The 23,738-nt window shown below is 45.9% G+C and overlaps 2 protein-coding genes across 3 annotated transcripts; both read right to left on the minus strand.

Moving 5' to 3' along the window:
* Positions 1–3,988: 3,988 nt before the first annotated feature.
* On the minus strand, positions 3,989–7,927 carry LOC131487561 (serum amyloid A protein-like). The gene is made up of 4 exons (XM_058688402.1): positions 7,809–7,927; positions 7,012–7,103; positions 4,709–4,847; positions 3,989–4,303 (listed from the first exon to the last, which is right to left on the minus strand). Exons 2-4 carry the CDS (start codon positions 7,100–7,102, stop codon positions 4,141–4,143), a joined length of 393 nt encoding a protein of 130 aa, XP_058544385.1. The 5' UTR covers position 7,103; positions 7,809–7,927; the 3' UTR covers positions 3,989–4,140.
* Positions 7,928–9,115: 1,188 nt separating this feature from the next.
* On the minus strand, positions 9,116–12,329 carry LOC131487562 (serum amyloid A protein). Of its 2 annotated transcripts, none has more exons than XM_058688403.1 (4): positions 12,199–12,329; positions 11,738–11,829; positions 9,813–9,951; positions 9,116–9,407 (listed from the first exon to the last, which is right to left on the minus strand). In XM_058688403.1, exons 2-4 carry the CDS (start codon positions 11,823–11,825, stop codon positions 9,245–9,247), a joined length of 390 nt encoding a protein of 129 aa, XP_058544386.1. In that variant the 5' UTR covers positions 11,826–11,829; positions 12,199–12,329; the 3' UTR covers positions 9,116–9,244. The 2 variants fall into 2 exon arrangements, with proteins under 2 accessions (XP_058544386.1, XP_058544387.1); XM_058688404.1 differs by having other exon boundaries at positions 12,243–12,279.
* Between the last annotated feature and the right edge of the window lie 11,409 nt (positions 12,330–23,738).

The raw sequence follows: 23,738 nt of genomic DNA on the forward strand, positions 1-23,738 counted from the left end.
CTGTGCCCACAGGCTTGGGAGCCCAGATGACTTAATCTCCAACGACCCCTCCCTTTCTGAGACCCAACCGCGGTCGTATTCATAACTGTTATTTGCCAGTTTCAGCGGACCAGATATTCCACCTCCCCAGGAGCTCTTAGCCAGATTGGAAGGGACAGGCAATGGGGGACAGCGGTCTCTGGTACAGACATGAATCTCGAAGCTGTCGTAGACCCCCTGATCTCTGGGCACCGTTGACATTCTTAAAGACATCAGGCGGGGGCGCCTGGGTGGCGCAGTCGGTTAAGCGTCCGACTTCAGCCAGGTCACGATCTCGCGGTCCGTGAGTTCGAGTCCCGCGTCAGGCTCTGGGCTGATGGCTCGGAGCCTGGAGCCTGTTTCCGATTCTGTGTCTCCCTCTCTCTCTGCCCCTCCCCCGTTCATGCTCTGTCTCTCTCTGTCCCAAAAATAAAAATAAAAAATGTTGAAAAAAAAAAAAAAAAAAAAAAAAAAAGACATCAGGCGTTCATTCTTCTCCCAGGTGTGGTTGGAATCCTGGGAAAGATATAAGTTACCAGGAAGATCGCCAACACTACAACTCCATGTATTTTCAGTTCGTGTTTCTATTTAGTTCGATGATATTCAACCTCAGACCCAATGCTACTGCCCCCACCCTGCAATAAATATTTTCCCATATCTACTTTACTTTGATGAAAGACGTTTATAGATGATATTATCTACCTCAACATGTAATTTCAAAAATATTAATATCATTCCCTCACATAAAGGAAAAATAAAATTAATTTAAAATTATGTATTTTAAGATTTTTAAATTAATGATTCCCTAAACGAAATAGAATTAATTTAAAATAAAACGACACGTATTTTAGTATTTTAAATACTAGAAGACATAATAGAAGTCTCCAGTGTTAGCACAGCTACATCAAATCACTGTGAACCCACCAGTTAGATATGCAGAATGACAGAGGTGTTATTCCATCAGAGACCGTGCTTCTCTCTCTCTCTTTTTTTTTTTTAATGTTCTTATTTACTTTTGAAGGAGAGAGAGACTGAGCGTGAGCACGGGAGGAGCAGAGAGAGAGGGAGACATAGAATCTGAAGCAGGCTCCAGGCTCCAAGCTGTCAGCCCAGAGCCCCACGCACGGCTCGAACTCACAAACTGGGAGATCACGACCTGAGCCGAAGTCGGACGCTTAGCCAACTGAGCCACCCAGGCGCCCCGAGACTGTGCTTCTCAAAATCATACACAAAGAATGATAAAATTTCTACCAAAACGAAGTTCCAGCTTACATAGCAATTGCACTTCCAGAAAATTCTAAGATATATTAAAACCGGACAAAAAATAATCTATGCTGGGATGCCTGGGTGGCTCAGTCGGTTAAGCGTCTGACTTTGGCTCAGGTCATGATCTCGCTGGGTTTGTGAGTTCTAGCCCCACATCGGGCTCTGTGCTAACAGCTCAGAGCCTGGAGCCTCCTTCAGATTCTGTGTCTATTCCTCTCTCTGTCCCTCCCATGCTCATGCTCTGTTCTCTTTCTGTCTCTCAATAATAAATAAACGTTTAAAATTTTTTTTCAAACCTCTATATTAACATGTAAAATACAGTTGGATCCCAGTTTCAAATAATTACAAACATTTTTTTCACTGTGTGCGTAGGTAAAGGCAGACCCAGGTTTTGTGGGGCCTGAATTATGCAATTTGGGGAGCCTCCTTTAGGAAGAAAAATATCAAATTACAAATATTAAATTAGTTACAATAGGAAATATTTATTTAGAATAGGAAAAAAGTGATCAATTTGAAATAGCCAAATAATATTTAAAACATCACAAAAAAAGGGGCACCTGAGTGGCTAAGTCGGTTAAGCATCGACTTCAGCTGAGGTCACGATCTCTCAGTCTGCGAGTTCGAGCCCTGTGTCGGGCTCTGTGCCGTCAGCAAAGAGCCTGGAACCTGCTTCAGATTCTGTGTCTCCCTCTCTCTCTGCCTCCCCTCCACTCACGCTCTGTCTCTCAAACATGAATAAACGTTAAAAAACTTTTTTTAAATAAATAAAACATCACAAAATCCAGAAAAATATCCAAATATTTTATATTAATGAACAGCCCAACACACTTCTACAATCCTTTTTCTTTCTTTTAATAGATTTATTTTTAGGGCAGTTCTAGGTGCACAACAATATTAAGAGCAGAAGGTACAGAAATTTCCCATATAAACTGACCACATGCATAGCTTCCTCATTATCGGCATTCCCATCAGACTGGAATATTTGATACAATTGATGAATCTACACTGGCACATCATTATCACCCAGAGTGTACCTTAGGGTTCATTCTCAGTATTGTACACTGTATGGGGTTGGGCAAATTTATAATAATGTATATCCCCCTCTATTGCATCATGCTCTAAAAATCCTCTGTGCTTTGTATGTTTACAACCTTTTTTATTAAAAGTTTGTATGTTTATTTTTTTTTTTGAGAGAGAGAAAGAGTATGCAAGCGGGGGAGGGGCAGGGAGAAGGAGGAACAGAATCCCATGCAGGCTCCACATCATCAGCACAGAGCCTGATGTGGGGCTTGAACTCATGAACCACAAGATCATGACCTGAGCCAAGATCAAGAGTCAGCCACTTAACCAACTGAGCCACCAAGCACCCTTACAACATTTTTAATATAGTGTTTTCTGAATTATCTTTGATCTTCTCTTTATATGACAATGACTTCGTAAGATAATTTTTTATAATGACAAATAAAAAGATAATTCTGCCTTTAATGATACTTGGAAGTAGCTGAAAACCACATAAATAGGGATGCCTGGGTGGTTCAGTCAGTTAAGCATCTGACTCTTGATTTTAGCTCAGGTAATGATCTCCTGGTTAGAGAGACCTAGTCCCACATCATGTTGACAACACCAAGTTTGCTTGGGATTCTCTCTCTCCCTCGATCTCTGCCCCTCCCCCCAGTCATGCAAGCACATGCACTCTCTTTCTTTCTCTCTCTCTAAATAAATAAACATTTTTTTTCAACGTTTTTTATTTATTTTTGGGACAGAGAGAGACATAGCATGAACGGGGGAGGGGCAGAGAGAGAGGGAGACACAGAACCGGAAACAGGCTCCAGGCTCCGAGCCATCAGCCCAGAGCCTGACGCGGGGCTCGAACTCACAGACCGCGAGATCGTGACCTGGCTGAAGTCGGACGCTTAACCGACTGCGCCACCCAGGCGCCCCAATAAACATTTTTTTAAAATGCCACAGAAATATGTCTCACTAAATGCAAACAACTTCTATTCCCAATTCAACTTCTCCTTAGTCGGATCCCCAAAATGCCTGTGTCCACTCCAGACCCACTCAACACAAGAGGAAAAGTGATGGTAGAATGCTGGCGTGAACACAGAGGCATTAACTGCTTCAGTTAAAATATTTCACTTCTGCAGATTTTACAAAGTAATTGACCATATGAATCCTTTCCGAGGGCATCTCCATGGGTCTTGGAATAATTCTGTAGAAGTGAAGAGACTTTGAAGCTGAAGCTTCATCACATTCACAGCAAATGTGACTCTGTCTAAATACATGTCTGACAGGACACTGCAAAAGTCAAGCAAGACTCAGGATGATTCTCTGTTGGCAGCCCTGTTCTATACATGCTAAGCTATGTGTACTTCTGGCCCATCCTCCAAATGACCTCCAATCACACATCAAGCAAAAGTATCTGCAGATATACCCAAAAGCTAGGGTGGGGATGGCTGCAGCACTGGCCTGTTGAAAACAAGGGTTCAGAACTTTCTCTGGCCAGGGCCTGACCTGTAGAGTCAATATATAGTCTGCATTGTATGGCCCCTATTATGGGCATATATTTTACTGAAATTAGTATTATGGTTTTTTTAGTGCCTTATCTCCTTGGAAAAAAAGTGATAAGGTAAATTGATCATCTTCATGGCATTAAAGGGACCCAAAAGGCTGTCATTTGATGTTTCCACATGACAATGACAAATTGGATTTCACAACCATTTATTAATGCTTCTATGTGCTTTTTATAAAGTATGTTGTAGGAGGAAATATAGGATTCAGTAATTATACTTAGGAACTATTCCCGCCCTCAGGGGGCTCTCAGCCCCTCTCCTGAGTGCAGAGCAAAGAGGAAGCTCAGTACTTGTTAGGCAGGCCAGCAGGTCGAAAGTGGTTGGGGTCTTTGCCACTCCGGCCCCATTTATTGGCGGCCTGGTCAGCCTTCGAGTCCTCTGCTCCATGGCCGCTGCTTCGGTGCTTGAAAAAGTCTGTGACTCTCTGAGAATTCTCTCTGGCGTTGCTGGAATGGAGGAAGGCAGGTAGGAAATCAGTTAGGGGGCTGAGGAGCAATTGCCCATAACCCCCATCTCTCTTCTTTGCAAGGGAGAGCTGCTGACAGGAGCCAAGGAAAGAAGGGCTAAAACACTGACCCCCTGGCCCAGAGACAGAGCATCTCAGCCCAGGCTGATCCCTTACTGGGTGAACAGCACCCATAGGGGGAGGGTCGGGAATCACCCATTCCCACTGGCCTTGCTCTGACCCCATCAGCCACTCATGCCAACACTGGGCGCAGAGGGGAGGGTGGGCAAGAGAAGGAGGAGCCACAGTGTCTACAGGAGACTTCTCCAGGGCTTGGCCCCTCCTGGCTGTCCAAGGCAGCCAGGCTCAGCTCACCCAGCCTTGCATCCCCAGGAGTCCGTGTTACCTGATCACTTTGGCCGCCCAAGCGCCCCCAGGTCCCCTCTGTGCGGCATCATAGTTCCCCCGGGCGTGGAAGTATTTGTCTGCACCTATGTAGTTGGCTTCTCTCATATCAGAGTACGCTCTCCACATGTCTTTAGTCCCTGGAAAGGAAAGCAAATGATGAGGTGAAGGTGATCGTGTCTTGGCAAAATAGGGGAAAAGACATTTTCCTCCCACCGATTCTAAGATTTCAGTCTTTGACAAAATCCTTGGAGGATTTTGGCTGAGATGAGTGTTCCTTTACGTTTCACTTCCCTGGGTGAATGTTATGAGAAGCACCCTTGGTGCGTTTTATTCTGCTTGATTCCATTCTGAGTACTGTTGCTACTTTATGTTTGGCTGTGTGTGATGTGTGTGAACAAGAGGTGGGATGGTCTTTAAAGGATGCTTTGTCCTGCGATGACCTCTACCTGGACAGACGCAGGGAACCCTGTGAATGGGACATCAGAACAAAGGCAAGTCAGAGGGAGGCTGCTGACCCAGAGGGCTCCCAACCAGGTCAAGGGGAGAAATTCATCCCTGTGGGCAGCTTGAAGACAACTTGGTCCTGAGTATTTCTGAAAGTCTGGGGCATGTTTGGCACCCAGGCAACTGTCAGAAGTCAACCAGCAGGTGGTAAAGGGGAGTTCCCCTAGAGAGATTTACAAAAACAGGTCATCAGACGCAGAAAAAGTACAACTGGTCCCCCAGCTCTAAAGTTAAGTGTCCTCCCAGTAAATGCAGGAGGATATTGCCATCCGCAGGGTGGTTATGCAGATGTACTGAGAAAAATGCACTTATAACTTCTAGAAGATTGTAGGTGTTCAATATGCTATCACTTCTCTGGGCCTTCGGAAGGCTGGGACAAAAACAGTAAAGCGACTAAGCTAAGAGGAAGATCAGACAGTTACAGACTGAAGGAATCTGAGCAGGCTACATAAAATGCAGACCCTGAAAAAGTAATGTATGGGGTGCCTGGGTGGCTCAGTCAGTTAAATGTCCAACTTCAGCTCAGGTCACGATCTCGCAGTTCGTGAGTTTGAGCCCTGCATCGGGCTCTGTGCTGACAGCTCAGAGCCTGGAACCTGCTTTGGATTCTGTGTCTCCTCTGTCTCTGTTCTCCTCCCCTGCTCACACTCTGTCTCTCTCTCAAAAATAAATAAACAGGGGCGCCTGGGTGGCGCAGTCGGTTAAGCGTCCGACTTCAGCCAGGTCACGATCTCGCGGTCCGTGAGTTCGAGCCCCGCGTCAGGCTCTGGGCTGATGGCTCGGAGCCTGGAGCCTGTTTCCGATTCTGTGTCTCCCTCTCTCTCTGCCCCTCCCCCGTTCATGCTCTGTCTCTCTCTGTCCCAAAAACAAATAAAAAACGTTGAAAAAAAAAATTAAAAAAAATAAATAAATAAAAATAAATAAACATTAAAAAAAAAAAGTAATGTAGTAGGCAAAAGAGAAAGACCTAGTGTCGAGTGTAATCATAGTTTATGTAATATCCATGTAATGCCTTATCTTCATTTTATGTGTTTATTATTTCTACTGTTTAGGATTCATTCATACATGTAAAGCTCTTAGAACAGTGCCTGGGACAGGCTGAGCTCAGCTACTGTTGGTTGTAGTTACTAAGAGCACAAGTTTGATGCACCCACTTCATGGCTGAGACACAGCAATGAGCTGTCCCCGGTTTCCCACTAGGTGGCAATGGAGTCCCAGTTGTGAGTGGGGAGCAGGCGCCCTGGACCCCAGATGTCTTCTGCTCTGCTGCAAGTTAAAACCCAAAGCTTATGTGACCTTCGTCCTGGGGATCCCCATGGAACAGTGCAATGCTGGCCAGAAGGGCCAGGGCTGGAGGGGAAGGACACATGTCATTTAAGGAGAAAAACCACCAGTAGAAAATAAGCTCTAGACATCTAGCGCACAGTAAAATGAAGGCAAATCAATACCGTATCATAATGAGCAAACTTGCTACAGTCTAGAACTTAATTATCTCAACTAGTAAAGGGAAAGGATAATTTTGTCACGTGATAGAGGTGCTCTCTATAGCCACAATGCCAATCATATTAAGTAAACAAATGTGTCACTAACATGCATTCACCTTAAATATACACAAAGTTATAATGCCAGATGTGGTTCAATTGTTCAAAAAAGCCTGGGAAACTGCTATCTTGCAAACCGTGCTGCTTTTCTTCCCACTTGTGGCCTTTGCCCTGTGGGGATGTGGCCTCCACTGTGGTCAATTCTGGTGGGGGGCCAGTTGCTGCCTTCCCCGGACCGCCATCCTTTGGTCCTTACCTTGACCAGCTTCCTTGAGGAACGTGAGCCATCTTTGGCTGCTGACGCCCAGGACCAGGGAGCACAACAGGATGCCCACGAAAAGCTTCATCCTGCAGCAGAGTCACAGAGACACACAAGGAGGACACACTTTTGGTTTGGTTTGGTTTGGGGTTTTCGGGGGGAGGCACGTGGACCCACACCTGTATCTTATCTATTACCTACATCTACTTATTATTAGATGTTACCGATACCTATTTATCTATACACATACCTGCATATATACACACATATGTGTATGTATACACCCGTGTATATACACATGTGTGTAGAAGTGTAGGTAGAAAGAAATAGGCAATGTGTATACACATATATACGCAGGTGACACGATACATAGAACAGAGGGTCCAGTTCTCCGTTGCCATTTGCCCCATAGGAATCCCGGTATGAGAGATCGCGCTGCGCTTCTAATATAAACCACTTGCCATTTCAGTCGTCCCCTAGGAGCCCTGAAACCCGCTGTCCAGAAAGTTTCCAAAGAGGCCTTTGGGGATTTCGTGACCGTGTACCCATCTGTAAAATGAGGATTGTGGGACATTGCACACATATTTGCAGAACGCCTGCTCTACCCATCCGTGACTCCCACAGAGAAAGTACACGACCAAATCCCAATCCCAGAAAGTATTCACATCTGGAGAATTCAAATTGCCAGGAGAGTAGATTCAGGAAGGAAGCAGAGAGTGAGGACACAGCGAAAGAACGCCTTCGGGTAAGAGAATCTGCAAAGAAGGAAAGTGTAGGAAAGTCTAGCACCTCACCTTTGGCTGTCCCTTCGTGCCGAGGCTCCTGGTGAGGCTGAGCTGCCTGTGTCTCCTGCCTGCGAGGGGGGCTGGCATTATATATACTGACACTCTGCTAGGGGAGTGGGTGGGAAAGCAGGTGTGAAGCAAAAACACTGAGATTTGGGAAATTCCTTTTGGCCAGCACACAGCATCCAGAACATCAGGCTCCTTCTTCATGCCCGTCTACTTTCCAAGGTTGTGCAATCTGGCAGCTTTGAGGCGTGCAGCAAACTTGGAAATTTCTGCCTGTTTCCAGTGTCACTCCTGGTAAGAAAGGTTTTCTTCCCCACACAATAGTGCATTGAAAAATGCTGTGCAGGGTAATCAAAATTAGAAAGGAGAATTGATTGCCCGAAGAAGGAGAGAACACAAGGCAAATGGAGGAGCAGCAGGGGCTCCTTAAAGGGGTGGCTCAGGATAAAGCTGGGACCCCAAGGAGCAGGAGTTGGAGAGGAAGGACAGACAACCAGGAATATGGAGCTTCCAGCACCCAGTGGGTGGACTTGACCCTGATCAGTTGCTATGGAAGCTCCTAATGGCAGGTTACAACTGAGGAACTGCAGTGTAGAAATGTGATAACAGTGTCACATGGGAAGGACGCATTATAAAATGGTCAGGAAAAGGGCATCTGGGTGGCTCAGTCTCTTAAGCGTCTGACTTTGCTCACCTCCTGATCTCTCGGTTTGTCAGTGGGAGCCCTGCAGAGGGCTCTGCGCCAACAGCTCAGAGCCTAGAGCCTGCTTCATTTCGTCTCTCTCTCTCTCTCTTTCTCTCTCTCTCTCTCTCTGCCTCTCCTCCTGCTCTCTCTCTCTCTCTCTCTCTTAAAAATAAATAAACTTACAGAAATGTAAAAAACAACAACAGCAGCAGCAACACAAGATCAAGGTGGCCGTGGCCAGAGAAGGATTCGAGAGTCGCATCCTCCCATGGCTGTGTCTCTGCCCCCAGGGACAGGTACCACTGAGGAACAAGTCAAAGGGAACTGGAAGCTGAGGACAGAGAAGGAGACAGGACATGATTGGCAGGAGAGAGGGGTGTGGACACAGAGGGACCTGGAGAGAGCACCAGGGTAAGCAGAAGGGCCTGGACAGGGCAGCAGGTCAGATCCGGGAAGGGTGGGTGCAGGGCGTCTGCCCTGTGTGACACTGACATGGTCTCCCCCAACCAACCACATGGGCACAGGCTCGGCCTGCACCTGGGTGTCTGCACCTGGGTGTCTGTCCATCACCCCTGAGAATGAACGAACAGTCCTTACATCGAAGAATAACACACACTTTTCAACAATCTCTTAAGCATTTATTAGACACCTGTCAGGTGCCCTCCATCAGCCTCTGTGGACAGAGACCTCAATGACTCCGTGTCCCCTCAGGGGACTCCCAGCCCCTCTCCTGAGTGCAGAGCAAAGAGGAAGCTCAGTACTTGTCAGGCAGGCCAGCAGGTCGAAAGTGGTTGGGGTCTTTGCCACTCCGGCCCCATTCATTGGCTTCCTGGTCAGCCTTCGAGTCCTCTGCTCCATGGCCGCTGCTTCCGTGCCTGAAAAAGTCTGTGACTCTCTGAGAATTCTCTCTGGCATCACTGGAATGGAGGAAGACAGGTAGGAGATTAATTAGGGGGCTGAGGAACAATTGCCCATAACCCCCATCTCTCTTCTTTGCAAGGGAGAGCTGCTGACAGGAGCCAAGGAAAGAAGGGCTAAAACACTGACCCCCTGGCCCAGAGACAGAGCATCTCAGCCCAGGCTGATCCCTTACTGGGTGAACAGCACCCATAGGGGGAGGGTCGGGAATCACCCATTCCCACTGGCCTTGCTCTGACCCCATCAGCCACTCATGCCAACACTGGGCGCAGAGGGGAGGGTGGGCAAGAGAAGGAGGAGCCACAGTGTCTACAGGAGACTTCTCCAGGGCTTGGCCCCTCCTGGCTGTCCAAGGCAGCCAGGCTCAGCTCACCCAGCCTTGCATCCCCAGGAGCCCGTGTTACCTGATCACTTTGGCCGCCCAAGCGCCCCCAGGTCCCCTCCGTGCGGCATCATAGTTCCCCCGGGCGTGGAAGTATTTGTCTGCACCTATGTAATTGGCTTCTCTCATGTCAGAGTAGGCTCTCCACATGTCCCAAGCCCCTGAGAGAAAAGGTCACAGCAAAAGGGATATCACGTGAACAGAAAACCTCTGGCACACCTCAGAGAAGAATCAGGGACGACAAATCTGCCACCGACTCCAGATTTCTGCCTGGTCCCCTTGGATAGCACAGGCTGAGAAGACAAGTCTGCATCCTAGGTGGTTTCTCTAGCTTTCTCTAGTGGGAGTCGTGTGGGTGGGGCACAGCTGTGTTGTCCCTGTGGGTCTATGTCTGCCTCTCACTTAGGGCTCTGCCTGAGCTGTTTAAACGAGAGAAAGGAGGTATCACAGAACAGGACTTGTCAACTTGAGCGCCGCTGAAATTTGGGGCAATTCTTTGTTGCTCAGGGCCGTTCTGATATCGTAGGATGTATAGCAGCATCCCTGACCTCTCCGCACTAGAGGTGGGCAACATATTCCCTGAGGGTCACAAGCAGAAGGGTTTCCAGACATTGCCAACTATCCCCAGGGCCCAAAAGTGCCCTCGGTCGGGCAGCACTGCTGTAAAATGAAGCCGCGTGTGACAAGGTCCAGGGGACGTGGTAAGTGAGGAGGTGACAAGAAGGCACCTTCTGGGAAAGGCCCAGGCTTACAGCACTTCTGCCCTGAGGCCCAGGAGATGGATACTTGCAGAATGAGTGCGCATAACTGGGACCCGAGTCCCTCTGGGTGGTAGGGGCATAAACGGCATCCTGAAAACCTTCTAAACAGGCTGTACCGATGATATCGGCAGCTTGAGGAAGCAAGGGGTCGAGCCGTGGCCCATCAGCCCTACTTGGCTGCACCTTCTGATGACCTGGGAGCCTCTGAAGTCCCGGTGACCAGGTCACACCCGGCCCAAGTACCTCAGACTCTGGGGGTGGATCTCAGGCATCACTAGCTTTCATGCTCTCCGAGTGATTCTGACCCGTAGCTGAGATCGATAGCCACCCAGCTTTAGGAAGCGGCCTGGCAAGGACTCTGGCCTCACGCGCAGCTGGGTTCCAACCTCCTCTTGGCCACCTGCTGACTGGCAGTTAGTCCCTGGACAATGGACTCGGCTGCTGTAAACCCCAGTTTTGTCCCCTTCAAGTGGAGGACGATGTCTGCCTCCCCGAGGTGTTCTGAAGTCATAGTAAGTGACCACGTGTGCCAGCTTGACCAGAAGTGTCCCCGTTCGCCTAGAACTATCCCAGTGAGCCCTGAGAGCATCATAGAAAACTCCTCGGGCCCAAACAAACCAGGATAGTTGGTCACCCTAAATTGCCTAGTGCAGGCTTGGTAGATGTTATTAGTTCCTCATTTTTATTTATTTTTTATTTTGGTCAAGTAAAATGCTAGGAAGGGGTAGGGAACAGGGGCAGTGTCACTGAGGATAGGAAGCATCAGTGAGAGCTGAGCTGAAGGTGTCTCTGGTTCGATCCAGGTAGGAAATGGAAGGAAGGATGGAAGGGAGGAAGGAAGAAAAGGAGGAAGCGATGAACGAAGGGAGAGGCAAAGAAGAAGAAAAGACGAACAGTTTTAATCATACTTCGCGCAGTGTGTCTGCGGAAAATTCTCTGCCATTGCAAGACTTACTCTGTTTCTACTATCCAAACGGAAGCTTCAGCTGGGAATGATGATTGCTCCTTCTCTAGTAACTGACGGACACAGATCCTCTGGTTTTCAATCCGCTTGATGAAAAGCTCCCCAGACACTGGCACCTTCTAGCACTTAGGACAACACACCTAAGGCAGTAGGTCCACCCCTTGCATGTGCTCGGGGTGAGTCCCAGTGGCCCACGGATGCCACCCCCCCTCCAGTGCTTACCTTGAGCAGCCTCTCCAAGGAACGAATACCATCGGCTGCTGACACCCAGGAACAAGGAGCAGAAGATGAGGCCCGTGAAAAGCTTCATGGTGCTGAAAGGAAGGAGAGGTCAGGGGGCAAGGACAGGGCCCGCGCACCCCCCTTTGGGAGTTGCATGTCACGGAGCCACTGCTGCAAATTCCAGTGGTTCTCAGGAGACTCTTAGGAGCCCGCGTGGGAACCCTACAGCCGGTCCCCACTCAGAGCCACAGCCCTAATTCTGGCCCGGTGAGCCCTGACTGCCCGGCTGGCTGAGAGTCCCCAAGGCGGCATTGATGGAGGAAGAGGGCAGTTGGGACCAGATTGCCCCTGCCTGGAGCGGCCTGTCATCAATCAACAAGCATTTACTGTGTGTCATCCTGCCAGCTCAGACCTCATACAGGACAAATCAGAACAGAATGATTATTTTGAAAGGAATTTACAGTCAGTTCTTTTCCACAAATCAGTCCTTGGAGTCGCCCCTCACCTGAGTCCCAGTGGAGCAGAGCTGCCGGTCCCTGCCTGCTAGGAGAGGTGGCCGGGATTTATACTGCGCCCTCCCGTTGGGCGCCCCATGGGGACGCAAGAAAAGCCAGACCTGGTGCCCGGAAAGGTCCCTCCAGGTCATGGCCCTGAGAGACCTGCAAAGGAAAACGTACCGGACACCCGTGGTTTTCTTCATCCACAGGTCAACTTCCAGTTGTGCAACTGTGAGGAAGCAAGCTTGGCTGGTTCTGCCTGGAAGCTGAGTCGGAAGGGCCGTGGAGAGGAAGGATTGGAGCACCGGGCTGGGGGCTGGGGGCTGCTGGCAGGTGTGTGGTTGGGGCAGGCCTTGCTTTACTGATCATTTCCTCCTGAGCATGAAGCCTGGTTAAGATTCTCTTTCTCCCTTTGCCTCTCTCCCCTGCTCATACACTCTCTCTCTTTATCTAAAAATAAAAAGAAAAGAAAAGAAAGAAAGAAAGAAAGAAAGAAAGAAAGAAAGAAAGAAAGAAAGAAAAAATGTTAAAAGTAAATAAATAAAAATAAACGTTTTTAAGAAAATATAAATTCCAAAGTGGATCTGAGAAGAAATAGAGAAATTAAATAGAATAATGTATATAAATAAATTGAAACGATGAAGACTGTCCCCTCAAATTCCCAAAATGGAGTTCGGTTTTGCTGATGCCTTTTATCAAATGTATACATATCACTTAATACATTAGAAAAAGAAGCAAACCAACCACTCCTAAGCCTGCTTTCCCTGCTTCGCTGCTCCTTCCCTTGGAAATCACAATAAAGGCTCTTGTCCACATTTCAGAACCTCACTCCCTCTGCCTCCTGACCTGGGCACATCACTGGGTGCTGACAACCCCACCCCGTGGCATGGGGTGCCCCATTTCTTTAGGATCTGTGAGTAAAAACCTATTTTGTTAATGGCAGCATTCTCTGATCTGTTGGTCTTGCCATACCTGAATACTGAATACTGAATACTGCCATACCTGAATAATACTAAAATCTTTATTTTAAAAACAGAAATATTACTGTTACAAGTGTTTCATGCAGAAAAGAGAGCCCAAACTGTTGAGAATAGAAACAAAACAAAACAACAAACACAAAAGTCCCCCCTCACATCATCCGTGGGAGGGGAAGCATCTTGAGTCAAACAGGCAGGAGTACTAGTTGAGAGGCAGGGCAGGGTGTTGACCCTGATGCATTGAAGAAAGCCAGGATTTGGAGCTGTTACATCTCGCCGGGGATGCGATGGGGCGAAGTCCTGAGGAAACACAAGGTATTTCCTTCCCTGATGACTCCCCACCTGTTGGGAAGTCCCATCCCACAGGATTGGAAAAATGTTCCCACAGAGTTGGAAAAATGGGCAGTTCTGGTGGAAGCTGGGAAGCAGATTTGGGACATGCTAGAGGCAGTTGGGCTATAGGGAGCCATAGACTCACTTCTTCACTGACCCTCAAGCCCTTCTCACTGGTCCAAATACCAGCAATTCCAGACTTTCCCCCAGTGTGCCAGGCCTGGAGGTGAACATGTGTGTATGCGTGCCAGGCCTGGAGGTGAACGTGTGTGTGCCTGCCAGGCCTGGAGGTGAACATGTGTGTGTGTGCGTGCCGGGCCTGGAGGTGAACGTGTGTGTGCCTGCCAGGCCTGGAGGTGAACATGTGTGTGTGTGCGTGCCGGGCCTGGAGGTGAACATGTGTGTGCGTGCCAGGCCTGGAGGTGAACATGTGTGTGTGTGCGTGCCGGGCCTGGAGGTGAACGTGTGTGTGCCTGCCAGGCCTGGAGGTGAACATGTGTGTGTGTGCGTACCAGGCCTGGAGGTGAACATGTGTGTGTGTGTGTGTGCCAGGCCTGGAGGTGAACATGTGTGTGTGCCAAGAAGGGCAGATGTCAGCAGCTGAAGTCATCATCATCCCACTCTTCCTGAGTGGCTTGCCCTAGTTTCCCTTCCAAGATCTGGTGGGGACGGCTCTCCTTGCTGGGAGCTCCCCAACCCTGGTGAGCCTAGAGCTCCTGAATCAGATCGAAGGCCTCCGAAAAGTGGGGGGCCCTGCTCTGGGCAGTATGCCCATCAAGCAGGTCTGACAAGAATATATCCTAATGGAATTATGGAAAGAGACAATGTGTCAAGAGAAATGGGAGTCTCCACGTAGGCAGAGAATCAGCTTTCATTAAAGCAAAACTGGAAGGCAAATCACTTGGGCCTGAAAGTACTTTCTGTTTATTGAACAGAATTATCATATTCTGTTATTCTGAACAGAATTATCATATTCTGTAATTCTGAACAAATTAATCATATCTCTATGAAGGTAAGAGAAAGCAGGGAGTTCCAGAATGTTTAGGACACAGAGAGCTAAACATGCTCTCCTTATTTTCCTAACTAATCAGATTGAGACAGACTGTCTGGTAAATCTAAAAAATTGGCTTTGCCCGATCATAAGCGGTAAGTTTCCCAAGTTGGATGTTCCTGCCAAAGAAAGGAAAAGGAGCCTCTTTTTGACATAACATTTTATTGCCCCTCTAGGATGAAAACTTTTTCTCTTTTATAAGACTGAAAAACATGCTTCATGATCTAGAGGGTTGAATAGCCTGATGGGTACCAAAGGTTTAATGATGATTTGTGAGGTGCCCTTCTTATTAACACTTGAAATTTATTTATTTATTTATTTATTTATTTATTTATATTTTATTTTAAGTTTTAATTCTAATTCCAGTATAGTTAACATGCAGTGTAAAATTATTAGTTTCAGGTAAATGTAGTGATTCAACACTTCCATACAACACCTGGTGCTCCTCATGACAAGTGCACTCCTTGATCTCCATCAGTCACAGAAAGGTAAATACTATATGATTTCAATCATACGTGGAATTGAAGAAACAAAACAAAGAATCCAAGGTCATCACTTGAAATTTAAACAAAACTTAAGAAAGATTACCAGGACTTAAAAAACTTCCCCTCCCCAGAAGAGTTCTCAGTTTCACCAACACTGTCCAGTTCCAAAAGAGATTTGGGGTTTTGAGTTGTCTCTAATTCACTACTCCCTTTTGCAAATGTTTAAAAAGAAAGGGAATAAAATATTTTATTTTATTAAAAAACCTTTTTTTAATTTATTTTTGAAGGAGAGAGAGAGAGAGAGAGAGAGAGAGAGAGAGAGAGACATAGCGTGAACGGGGGAGGGGCAAGACAGAGGTAGACAGAGAATCTGAAGCAGGCTCCAGGCTCCGAGCTGTCAGCACAGAGTCCGACGCAGGGCTCGAACTCATGAGCTGTGAGATCATGACATGAGCCGACCTCAGACGCTTAATTGACTGAGCCACCCAGGGGCCCTGAGAATGAAGTATTTTAAAACATGAGGTAGTGGGGGTTTTTTGTACGTTAACAACATCAGTTCCGAACTCTGACTCACTGTTGCTGACAGTGGCTCATGACTGAATCCCACCATGTCCCACTGCGTGTCCTTTTCCTTTATCCATTCCATCAGGTAGAGGCCAGGAGGCTTCAGAGGCTCAATAAGCCCCACCTAACAGTCCTTGGGGGAAAAGACCCAGACCTGAGTACAGACAGTTTTGAATCAGGGTTTTCTGGTGCCTCGAGAATGCAAATTGGGAACTCCAAACTAGGAGGAAAGGGTTCTGTCTTCAGGAGGATGCGTGGGCTTTGTAAGAAGGGACGCACACCAAACAATTAGGAGTCCATGTCTTTAATTAAAGGGGTTAGTTCTTTTCCATTCCTGATGATTAGCTTGTTAAGTAGAAGTGATGGAAGAGAAATCATTTCTCTTGCCCTCTCAACTGCAGTAATCAATAGCCTAGTGAATAATCATTAAAGGGGCAGGTGATCTTTTGACAGCTGAGCCATTTATGATTTATTAATTTTGAGGAAGACACGATGGGAATCCTCAGGAAGTAGGGTCTGGGGTTTATTGTTCTTTGAGGGAGACAAAAATCTTATGAGGATTAGTGACACCTTGCCTCTCTTTTCTTTCATTATATTTTCTGTACCCATAACCTTTTCCATTTATTTATTGGAATTTTATTGATTTTACCATTACATAAGTATGAACCTTCTCTCTATGCATGTATAATATAATCATTTTTCTCCTTTGCCACATGACTCATTTTCACAAAGGCATAGCCTGGATCTGGTTATTTCTCACCCCCACCCTTAACCCCTAATGTGTGCCCAATAACTAATCTAGTGATTGTTGCATAGAAGGCACTCAATGAATAGTTGATAAATGAATATATGAACAACATGTTATCATAGGGAATTTCAAAAACCTAGAATAACACGAACAAAACCTACTACCTGGAAACATGGAGACTGTCTGATGTGCAACTTCTTAGGCTGTGTGTCACTGTGGGAAAATGTCCTTGAACATTTGAAAAATGGAATTTTATTGTATTGCACTCTTTCTCTCTTTTTTTAATGTTTATTTTTTGAGAGAGAGAGAGAGACAGAGTGTGAGTGGGGGAGGAGCAGAAAAAGAGGGAGACACAGAATCTGAAGCAGGCTGCAGTCTCTGAGCCATCAGCACAGAGCCCACCCCGGGGCTCAAACCCACAAGCTGTGAGATCATGACTTGAGGCAAAGTCAGACGCCCAACTGACTGAGCCACCCAGGCACCCCCGCATTCTTTTTCTCTTAAGACATTATCTATGCTTCTCCAGGTCATCAAATGCTCTTCCACAATATAAGTATATGGCAGACCAGAAAGCATACTAGATCTGTCTGAATCCAGGGCTTGGCTCTTGACTTCAATGCCATGCTGCCTCCAAGTCTAGGCAGCTGGGATTTAGGATTTGTAATGGGAACTCAGTGTCACAATCTGTACTGGAAAAGTATTCTGGTGTTTTGCAATGGGACATTCTGTTAAAGATAAGCATGGAGTAATGGAATGGGGCAAAGTCCATATTTGTACTACCAGAAGCTGAGATTGCTGTGTCCGATGGCATTCTCCCAAATCAAATTATCCAACCTAGAATTACCATAAACCACCTTTAAAATTTTTAAGGGCTGTACGGTTTCCAAGAAAACAACATTTGCTAAGTTATGGAGGCAAGGAGCTAGAGTAGAGAGAGCACTGGCCAAGGCATGTGTGGTTCTGGTCCTTGAGTGACCCATTTATATTCTCTACAGCTTCTCCATCAGAAAGGGGTTTGGAGGTGGTTTGTTTCTTAATGAGCAAAAAAGAGTCACTCCTGGGAGATGCGGTGTGTGTGTTAAAAGAATAAATTGGCTATGACTCCATAAAGGATGAATTTATAGATAAACAAATCACCCCTGGCCTAGGGAGAAAACTTGGATCCTCTTTTCAGTAATTAGAGATCTCAAAAAGTAGAAAGACCTAGCCTATTATGCCTATCATCTCCAAGTTTGAAATCTGTGTGTCAGCTTAAAAAAACTAATTTTTTATTTATAAAATTTTCATATTAAACATGTAATGGGAGTATCCCTTATCTATCCTTACTAACCACTCTTTCCCCCACCCTTCTCCTTTGTTCCTCCATTCTCTCTAGAACTCGTGTCAATAGTAGACTCAACATCTTTGGGAGGAGATCAGAATAGCATCCTCATTGTTTCTCTTTACAGTCCATTTGGGATTTGGGGGGTAGTTTTACTGGCTCAAAATCATCAGCCTTCCACTGTACACACCCCACACTCAGCCCAAAGCAATAAATAACCCCAACCTGCTGTCACTAACCCATGTGCTAAACCACTGTTTCCTTTACCCCTGTTCTTATGTCCCTGCTTTCACTTGACATAAACTAATTTTTTATGGGTCAGTCTCACCCCTGTCTATACTCTATCTGCTTATTCACCACTGCCTTCCAATGAGCCCTGATGAGAAGGCTCTGTGGTGAGTATTCCCCTTTACCTTTGCTTATTTCCTTCCCCTGTTACAAAAAGCTGAAACTCGCCTTTCCCACGTTGGTTCCATTTGACTGTCATCCTTTCCCATGGGGTAGACCTCCCGTAATTCCTGAACAAAAAAAGGGAAAGAGGGGTCTACATCCTCTTTGCCCCTCACTGCCATCTCTATATCCCTGTTAGAGTAAGCAGTTAGGTTTTAACAGGATGCTTGGAAGCCAGCAAAAGGGAAGACATGGCCCACTAGCTGGGGGGGTGGGTTTGGGGGAGTTAGAGACCTGTCCTGGCAGCACTCCAAATACAAAAACAGGAAGTTGGAGCACCTGGGTGCCTCAGTCGGTTGAGTGTCCGACTTCGGCTCAGGTCATGATCTCTCGGTTTGTGAGTTCGAGCCCCACGTTGAGCTCTTTGCTGACAGCTCAGAGCCTGGAGCCTGCTTTGGATTCTGTGTCTCCCCATCTCTTGGCACCTCTCATGCTCATGCTCTGTCTCTCTCTGTCTCTCAATAATAAATAAATGTAAAAAAATAAATAAATAAAACACAGGAAGCCGGATCAAACCAGACAGGCCCAAGACAAAGATGGCCAGAGACTCTCACCAAGTAAGGGAGAAAAGATGCAAAATCCTGCTCCCCCCAAAATCCCCTCCCCAACTAATAAATATTCCCCACCCCTAATTAACAACTATCAATATAAGATAGAGACCCAAACCCCAGGCGCATAGCTTTCCCTTGAGCGTGCCTGTTCTCACATCTTGAGAGTGTAGTCTCGCTTTAATAAACTTTCCTTCTTACACCACTCAACTGTTGTGTCTAGTCTCTCTTTGAAGTCTTTCTTGTGACAGGACCAAAAGCTTCTGGCCACATCCTGGGGTGGGCTGAAGAGGCCTCAGGGCCCCGGGGTCTCCTTAAGTTCACCTGGCAACATCCCCAGTGCTCTTTGGAATGCCTTCTCCTAAGTCCCCATCAAATTCCTTACTACCCACTCTCCACCCTTACCAATGTAATTTATTTTCAAACACAGGCATTCCTAAAGTCCACTCCAAACTTGCTATATCAGAATTTTCAAGATTCTGGCCCAAGAATTGGCATTCATAAAATGCTGACCAGATGCTCTTGATATAGACAATCTAGTTACTACTATTTAGGGACAAAGCATCTCTCAATTATATCTGTTGATAGAGCTTTCCACTCTTCTCCCACCTTTGTGGAAAATTTTCACGTGTCACAGCCCTCCTGATATACTCACTGCCAACTCACTGCCAACTCATCTTCCTGATGTTAATAAGATTGCTGAACCTTCCAACACCCTGAAATCTAAGTTCTTGCTCTTCTTAAAACCCCAAAATGCAAATATCTGGGCAAAGAATATTCTAGATGAAAGGAATAGCTAATCCAAGCGCCTGAGGTGAAATATGCTTAAGAGTTGGAAGAACAGGGAGGGGGCTAGTGTGGCTGGAGCAAAATGAACGAGAGGAGAAAAGTAGGAAATGAGGTGTGGGTAAGAGAGACTAGAGTCTTATAAGCTACTGTAAGGGCTTTTGACTTCACTATGGGTAAAACTGAGATCTTCTGGAGGGTTTTGAACAGAGAGTGACATGGTTTGTCTGGTGTTTTAACAGTCTGGTTGCTCTATTGAGAAGATACTAGTTGGGGGCAAGTGTGGAAACGTGGAAACCAGTTAGGGATTCATTACAATAATCCAAACGATGGTGCATAATAACAGGACGGAAGTGGCAGAGGAGGTGATAAGTGTTTGCTCTCTGGATATATTCTTTGACAATAAATTCAATCACTCCAAGTAGGCTGGGATTTTACTGCTTATAAACAATGTCCATGTTCATCTCTAAATGACACATCATGGTTTCAAAGTTTTCCCGTTCTTCTTAACCTCCAAACTCCACCATCACCCTACTTCTACCCATCCATGCAGTTGCTTCTCCTTCATTCACTCACTGATTCATTCAATCAATAAAAACTACTGAGAACTTATTATAGGTGGGGCGCTCTGCTACGTGTAAGAGGTTTAGCAGATTGTCTGTCAGTAAACCAGATAGGGTTCCTATCTTTGGGTTTTGTGCACTGTGGGGCCAAACTCCAAAATGCAAACAGGTAGAGACTGATGAATCCTGAGAGAGGTGAAGGATAGGTGGTTCTGGTTTCTTTCAGCTCTCTGTCCTTCATCTCAAAATACATCTTCCTCATCCTCTCTCCTTTCTTTCTTCTATCAGAGAAAGATCTGCTCTTGCTACATCTAGGTAACTCCATCCTCAGTGGTCCTGTGGGCCCTTGGACCTTGGAGTATATTTATGCCCTCACTCACTCTCTCTTTGTTAATTCTCTCCCTATCCCCTATAACCCTCCCTCATCTTTAAATGAATCCTCCTTTGACTTTTGCATGTGTTAACTCATTAAAAAATTTTTTTGATGTTTATTTATTTTTTGAGAGAGAGAAAGAGACAGTGCACAAGTGGAGGAGAAGCAGAGAGAGAGGGAGACATAGAATCTGAAACAGGCTCCAGGCTCTGAGCCTTCAGAGCCAGACACAGGCCTTGAACTCACAAAGGGCAAGATCATGACCTGAGCTTAAGTCAGCCGCTTAACCGACTAAGCCACCCAGGTGCCCCCTGCATATGTTAATTCATTTGATAATTTAACAAGTATTTACTGAGCAGTGAGATCCAGTTTCCCACTGCTTCAAGTCTGCACTTTGGCAGCTGAATGTGGTCGAGGAAAAATACAGAGCCGCGGTGATTAGTTTCACTTCAAATTCATGATCCTTATCCTCCAGCCTCCTTGCAATCCTACTACGCTTCCCAAGCCTGTTCACCTTGCCATTCTCCTAGATGACCACTTTTCACTCCTCTCTTAGAACTTCTACCATGTGTCCTCCATCCTCCTCTCAGTTGATGATTTTGCTTCCTATTCCACTGAAAAATGGAAGCAATCTGAAATGAACTTCCATGGGCTCCCACCACGCATTTATTCCCAGGAAGTCTGCTGTCTCTCCTGTTACTGGGTGGTGACCTGCCACCCTTAGGTTTAAATCACGCAGACAACGGTGACACATGTTGCTAGTTGAGTGACCAAGACGTAAACATTAATATCCATTCAAAACTTTAACTGCAGGGGCGCCTGGGTGGCTCAGTTGGTTAAGCATCCAACTTTGGCTCAGGTCATGATCTCACGGTTCGTGAGTTCAAGCTCTGCGTCGGGCTCTGTTTTGGAGTCTGTGTCTCCCTCTCTCTCTGCCCCTCCCCTGATTGTGCTTTCTCTCTCAACAATAAATAAATAAACATTAAAATAAATTTTTAATAAAAAAATGAAATAAAAATAAATTTAAAAAAACTTTAACCGCAAACCCAGTCTCACACTATCAGAACTTGGGTGATAGAAAACAAAGGAACACAGACATCCATTTTACCTGCGTGTTTCAATAATTGCGTCATCTATAGCTTTAGAACACTGTTCCCAGCCATCTGGATATAGAATATGCAGTGCCAAGCAGAAAAGACTATCACTCAGCCCCTCGAATTTGGACATAGACAAATCTTAGATGTGTAGTTTTTCATTTACTCTGCCACCCAAATTCCGGTATATTTTATGAAGCAAAAATTATTTGCATTCATGATCTCTGACATTTTTTATTTTATTAAATTTACAGTACATGTTTGTCGCAGTATAGAAAGGAAACAGAATTCGTGTCCAACTTTCTAGAGTATTATTGTATTGCAGACAAAACACCCACAAATGGGCTCATTAGTTATTAAATAATTAGGTAATTGGTGTTTTAATTGTTTTATATTGTATAGCTATCCTTCACAGATTGTTGAGCAGGTATTTGAATGGTTCAGATCATATTTGTGAAAATTGGCTAAGAAGGGATTCTTATTTTTTTCTCTTGTAAAATAAAATAATTGGCATTCAAAAATTTGCTGTCTTTAACCCTCCCCCCCCCAAAAAAAAATTGCTATAGGGATATTTTACAGTTAAGGAAACAGAAGTTTGGCTTGACATATCTTAAACCATCAAGGCTGCTTCTGAGGTTCACGACAGGCCTCTTCTGCTTTAATCCATCCCAACCTGGTGCTGACCTTAGCATTACCAATAGGACAGTGCTGTGGACACAGTGCTGATTGCGTGCCCTCGAGAACATGGTGAACATTCCCCAAACCCACTCGACTTTCTGTTAGAAAGCGGCAGCATCAACTACACAACGTGACACAGCACAAGAAGGGCAAGGATCCTCTGTATGGCTACAGAGAGTGGTGTTATGACCCTAAGCAGCGTGGCTGTGGAGGGCAGATGAAGCAGATTTTCCTAAACAAGGGAAAATCAACCAGGAAGATGGTGCTGAGGTTGGAATGCACTGAGCACAACTGCAGATAAAAAGTAATTAAAAAAACAATTGCTACCCAACACGCTGTCGGGAATGGGTCAGAATTAGATAATGTGGGATGTCACTGTGTTTATACTTACAGATCGATCGCTGCAATGTAAACACATGAGGCTAGACACGTTCCAGCACATGGAACAGCACTGGAGTGTATGAAAGCTCAGCAAGTACTCGTGAAGCACGAATAAAACAAAGAATGAGTGCCTGTTATTCACCAGAGTGTGATAAACACTGCATATACAAAGGTGACAAAAGAGACATAGTTTCTGTTTTTTGTTTTTGTGGGTTTGGGTTTTTTTTTTAATGTTTTATTTATTTTTGAGAGAGACAGAGACAGAATGCAAGTGGGTTAGGGGCAGAGAGAGAGGGAGACACAGAATTCAAAGCAGCCTCCAGATTCCAAGCTGTCAGCACAGAGCCCGACATGGGGCTCAAATCCACGAGCTGTGACATCATGACCAGAGCTGAAGTTGGACGCTCAACCGACTGAGCCACCCAGGTGCCCCATTTTTTTTTTTTTTTTGAGAGAGAGCATGCACTCAGTGCAGGAAAAGGGCAGAGGGAGAGAGAGAGAGAGAGAGAGAGAGAGAGAGAGAGAGAGAATTTTAAGCAGGCTTCACACTGAGCGTGGAGCCTGACGGGGGGCTCGATCCTATAACCCTGGGATGATGACCTCAGCTGAAACCAAGAGTTTACCCAGGTGCCCCTAGTTTCTGTTGTTAACTTTAATTTAAATCGGTCTTTTGGGGCACCTGGGTAGCTCAATCGGTTAAGCAACTGGCTGGCTCAGGTCATGATATCGAGGTTCGTGAGTTTGAGCCCCTCATTGGGCTCTGTGCGGACAGCTCAGAACCTGGAGACCACTTGGGATTCTGTGCCTCCCTCTCTCTCTGCCCCTCCCCCCTTCATGCTCTGTCTCTCAAAAATAAACATTAAAAAAAATGGTCCTTGGAAGTTTTTTGAAATAGTCTTATAATGTAAATGGACTTCAGAGATTGTATTTCCTATACTCTGGACCGCCCCAAAAAGAAGTCAGCTTGGTTGTCTGGACCCATGATTTGTCACCCTGTCAATAATGTTATAATGGATGTAATTGATATCCTTTGTTCCCAAATGGTTCTGGAACATACAAGATATCTTTGTAAAGCTGAAAGAAACCTTAGCATATCACTCTTCTCCCATATGCTAGATTTCCTATTCAAACCAAGAGTTTGAGAATTTGAGA

The sequence above is a fragment of the Neofelis nebulosa genome, chromosome 10, assembly GCF_028018385.1.
Source record: "Neofelis nebulosa isolate mNeoNeb1 chromosome 10, mNeoNeb1.pri, whole genome shotgun sequence".
In the NCBI taxonomy this organism is placed as follows: Eukaryota; Metazoa; Chordata; class Mammalia; order Carnivora; family Felidae; genus Neofelis; species Neofelis nebulosa.

What these genes read in the sequence shown, in the direction of transcription:
- LOC131487561 (XM_058688402.1), bottom strand. Translation starts at nt 7,102, where the DNA reads ATGAAGCTTTTCGTGGGCATCCTGTTGTGCTCCCTGGTCCTGGGCGTC. An exon ending in CCTCAAGGAAGCTGGTCAAG is followed by an intron (nt 4,848 to 7,011) that starts GTAAGGACCAAA and finishes TTTCCTTTCCAG; the next exon opens with GGACTAAAGACATGTGGAGA. An exon ending in TGGGCGGCCAAAGTGATCAG is followed by an intron (nt 4,304 to 4,708) that starts GTAACACGGACT and finishes CCTCCATTCCAG; the next exon opens with CAACGCCAGAGAGAATTCTC.
- LOC131487562 (XM_058688403.1), bottom strand. Translation starts at nt 11,825, where the DNA reads ATGAAGCTTTTCACGGGCCTCATCTTCTGCTCCTTGTTCCTGGGTGTC. An exon ending in CCTTGGAGAGGCTGCTCAAG is followed by an intron (nt 9,952 to 11,737) that starts GTAAGCACTGGA and finishes CTTTTCTCTCAG; the next exon opens with GGGCTTGGGACATGTGGAGA. An exon ending in TGGGCGGCCAAAGTGATCAG is followed by an intron (nt 9,408 to 9,812) that starts GTAACACGGGCT and finishes CCTCCATTCCAG; the next exon opens with TGATGCCAGAGAGAATTCTC.